The 4,104-nt window shown below is 50.3% G+C and overlaps 1 protein-coding gene across 1 annotated transcript; it reads left to right on the plus strand.

Moving 5' to 3' along the window:
- The first annotated feature begins 1,040 nt into the window (after positions 1-1,040).
- LOC149347414 (uncharacterized) lies at positions 1,041-2,908 on the plus strand. Its single transcript, XM_089585571.1, has one exon. The coding sequence runs from the start codon at positions 1,277-1,279 to the stop codon at positions 2,486-2,488; it is 1,212 nt and encodes a 403-aa protein (XP_089441697.1). The 5' UTR covers positions 1,041-1,276; the 3' UTR covers positions 2,489-2,908.
- Positions 2,909-4,104: the final 1,196 nt, after the last annotated feature.

A 4,104-nucleotide genomic window follows, 5' to 3' on the forward strand; every position in this document is an offset into this window, starting at 1 on the left:
AAATCACGGCCTCGTCGCGCACCTGAGACGCAAAGACGGTCGAACAAGTTGCAATAGCACCCGCCGCCGTCAGTACCCGAGCGCATGTAATTATCCCTGCGGGGCCCTGAAGGTATTGTAATAAATAAATAAATAAATTATTAGCAACAGCAAAACAGCCATACAGAGTTTTGCAAAAGGTAGAATTTCCGATGAAGCCAAGCACATCCTGGAAACGAACCCAATTAATAGAAGAATATCCATAATATGAACACCTGCGCACGAATCTGTCCCTGGTAACGAGGCTGCGCACGAGCTCGCTCGAGGTCTTTACTACCGAGCGGCCGTAGAGCAACCCGAATGCAGAGGATTAAAAGACAGCATAGCCGCATATAACGAATTTACTCAAGACTACAAATCACAAAGGAGGACATTTCCATCCCAGGATCGGATTTCTGTCCAACAATGAGGTGCGTATCTGGAGAAGGTTACAAGCTGAAATTTACATCTGCCCAGTCTGGGTCTATTTGACAAATACAGGGGATGAAAACGACGCGAAATGTAAGAACTGTGGAAAAAGGGGCACTCTTGATCACATAATTCAGGAATGCACCCATTCCCCGGGCGCCGGCATAAACATAAACAGTGGAGAAGCCTGGGAAGTTTTGCTGCGTAGCGAGGACCCCGCCATCCAGCAGCAGGTCACCCGCCTGGCGGCTGAGGCCGTGAAGCAACAGTGTGACTTCACGCGTCCTTTAGTCTGCGGAGCATCCCTACCCGCGTCCCAGGCCTCCTTGCCGGCACCGGGGATCGGAGGGCTCCTTCAGGGCGGATCAATCAAAGTTTCATTCATTCATTTAATACGGAAAGGAGAAACAAGAGAGCCGAGGTGCTTACAAAACGCTCCGAAAAAAAAATTGCCGACGATTACGTTACTTCCCAATGCGAAATTTGAGCGCAGCTCATCAGCTGTTTCTGCTTTTCGATACATTGGGGCAAAGAATTCGAGCAAAACATGTATGTACAACTACAGACAACTTGTTATTTTTAACACATAGTGTTACGGTGCATAGTTGCTAGGAGAAGACGACGTTGTTTTGGGACGTTCGGCAGTGAACGACGACGAGGACGTGGCAGTTTGTGCTGGAGTGATTTAGCTCGGTGTGCCTTCTGACTGTGGCCTGTACCGTCTGCCGCTGGGCTAACCCCCCGTAATATTTGGTGGAGGTCGTGCTGGGTATCACACCGGGACCCTGCCCTGGACCTCCGCAGCGGTCGTCAGCTTCGAGCCACCACTATGCCGTCCAACCCACCTCCGGCCGCAGCATCACCACCAGCGCCGACCGTTGTCGTGGCGCAGCCTCGCGACCCAGGCACCTTTTGTGGCACCGATGACGTCGATGTCGAGGATTGGCTCGCCATGTATGAGCGAGTCAGCAAGCACAACCGCTGGGACGCGACGCTCATGCTTGCTAACGTTATATTCTACCTGGCGGGTACGGCGCGCGTCTGGTTTGAGACGCATGAGGAAGACCTCACCTCTTGGGACAACTGCAAAGAAAAGCTCAGAGACTTATTTGGCAAACCAATTGGGCGCAAGCTGGGTGCTAAAAAAGACCTTGCTTCTCGAGCACAGTCATCTACGGAGTCATACCTCTCCTACATCCAGGACGTCCTCGCTCTATGCCGAAAAGTAGACAGCGCCATGCCAGAGACCGACAAGGTGGGCCACATCCTGAAGGGGATTGCTGATGATGCATTCAACCTTCTTCTTTGTAAAGATTGTGCAACGGTTGACTCCGTCCTTCAGGTATGCCGGCAATTCGAGCAGGCAAAACATCGCCGTATTGCTTCTCGTTTTGATCGCCTTCCGAACACTGCGGCGACATCCTCCTGCGAAGACCTGCCAACACTGCGACAACCGTCCCATCCTGCCAATTTAACTAGAATCGTCCGCAGAGAACTGGAAGCTATGACTCCCGTCACCTTCGCCCCTCAAGCGGCCGACTCTACGATTGCGCTGATCCAGGCCGTCGTTCGCCAGGAGTTTGCGAACGTGGGCCTCAATTCTGGCCTGCCGTCTGCGTCGCCCTGTTTGCCAAACACCGCTCCACTGGTTGCTGCTGCTTCACCGACTCCGACCGTACTACCACGTTACCGCTACCGGAATCCTGCGGATTGGCGCACCCCGGACGACCGCCCAATCTGCTTCACCTGTTCGCGTGTCGGCCACATTTCCCGTCACTGCCGTAGCCGTTGGTTTTCGCCACCTCACCTCCGTTCCACTTACGATCGTCGTGCAGACTACGGACCTAGCTCCAATTATGATCGCCGTGCCGGCTTCGAACCACGCCAGACGTCTTCTCGTGCTGAGTCTCCGCACGCTTTCGACACTTCGGCCCCGCGAAGGTCCAGCCGCTCGCCTTCCCCTCAGATCCGCCGCTCTCGTTCGCCGCAATTTCGACGCCCGTCCACTCCACCCTTACCTGGCTCTCACTCGGAAAACTAACCAATGCAGCTCCCGGAGGTGATGCTGCATTGATGACCCGGCCCGAAAATCCTCTCCTGACCCTCGCTCCTCGCCGCAACCTTCTCGATATCTGCGTGGACGGTGCACCAGTTACCGCGCTTATTGACACTGGCGCCCAAATTTCTGTCCTGAGCTCCTCGTTTCGCCGTCGTCTGAAGAAGGTTGTGACACCTGCCGTTTCCTCAGCCGTTCGCGTCGCCGACGGAAGTGCTGCTGCCGTTGTTGGACTGTGCACTGCGCGTGTTTCCATTGCTGGTCGTACAACCCCTGTCGCATTCACTGTCCTCGACCATTGCCCCCACGATGTGATCCTCGGTATCGACTTTTTAACGACGCACGCGGCTCTAATTGATTGCGCCACTGGCCTTCTTCGTTTGGACTTGCCGCTCTGCTCCGAAAGCGCCGATACCCCCCGTAATAATATTCCTTCTTCAAGAAACACTCCACCAACAGTTCTTGATTGTCATGAACGAAGCTTTGTGGACAGAGCAACCGATAAATATATGCTCGACTTCCTGCACCGATGCCTGTTTCTCAAAGACGAGGTCTGTGCATTTCGCGAGGTTGTCACAACATTAGGAGGCGCTACGAGCGAGAGGAACTGGATGTTCTCCCGCAAAAGTGGTAAGAAATTCCTGTTTATCTTTATATCTACATTAAAAGTCCCCGCCCACCCTACCACCCTGCCAGGTTACAGTTAATGGTTGATTGCGAGAGTTCATTCACCGTTGACAGCGCTAACGCATGCATCCCGCATGGTGAAAATATTTTCATTAAATAGTTTAGGAGGTTGTAGCGGCGGTTGAAGCTCTCAGCCCGGAGCCCCATATGTGATAGAATACTAATAGCGTATCAAAATCTAAATCGAATAAGAATAGAATTGTGATAGCATGTAGCATGAAGTGAAATACGAATCGAATATATTTGCGAATCTTTCCTACTTGTGCGAATATTTCTAATAATGCGAATAATAATGCGAATAATAATGCGAATTGTGCGAATAATAATGCGAAACAGCGAATTGCTAGAGGTGGCGTTGGTACGTTACCAATATTTGGCGATTTACTCGTACTGCTTGGAGGAGAGCCCGCAACTATGACAGGGCATCCAAGCCAAGCTTGCTAGGCTAATAACCAGGCAGAGCTCTCCTGCATTCATTAATGCCCCCCGGCGCACCACCGAGGCAATTCGTTCACCTCATCTTCATTCACAATGTCCTTTAAATGTATGCGAGTCCGTTTGAATAATTTTGACCGTAGTCTATTGGATTCGTTATTTGATTCGTTGTTCAAAATATTGCAACATTCAAACATTCTCGTTATTCATAGATTTTCAGGAAAAAATTTCGAAAATTGGAAAATAGTAATGTACTCTTAAGGAAATGTGGAACGTAGCAAAATCTTTCTTTTGAGTGAATTCCATAGATCGCATCGAACGTTTAAGAGAGTCATAGAAAACGAATAGGGAGCGCTTTTGATGATAGAAAAAAGGTTAACGAAAAAAAAATTCAAAACGGCCGTCGGGTGATTTACGGATAAATTGATTCTTATAGTGAAATGTTACATTATATGAAAAAAATTACATACAAAAACGGT

The sequence above is a fragment of the Amblyomma mixtum genome, chromosome 4 (assembly GCF_055824585.1).
Source record: "Amblyomma mixtum isolate Tamu chromosome 4, ASM5582458v1, whole genome shotgun sequence".
Lineage (NCBI taxonomy): Eukaryota > Metazoa > Arthropoda > Arachnida > Ixodida > Ixodidae > Amblyomma > Amblyomma mixtum.

Excerpts from the sequence above, each read along its gene's own strand:
- LOC149347414 (XM_089585571.1), top strand. The coding sequence starts at position 1,277 with ATGCCGTCCAACCCACCTCCGGCCGCAGCATCACCACCAGCGCCGACC.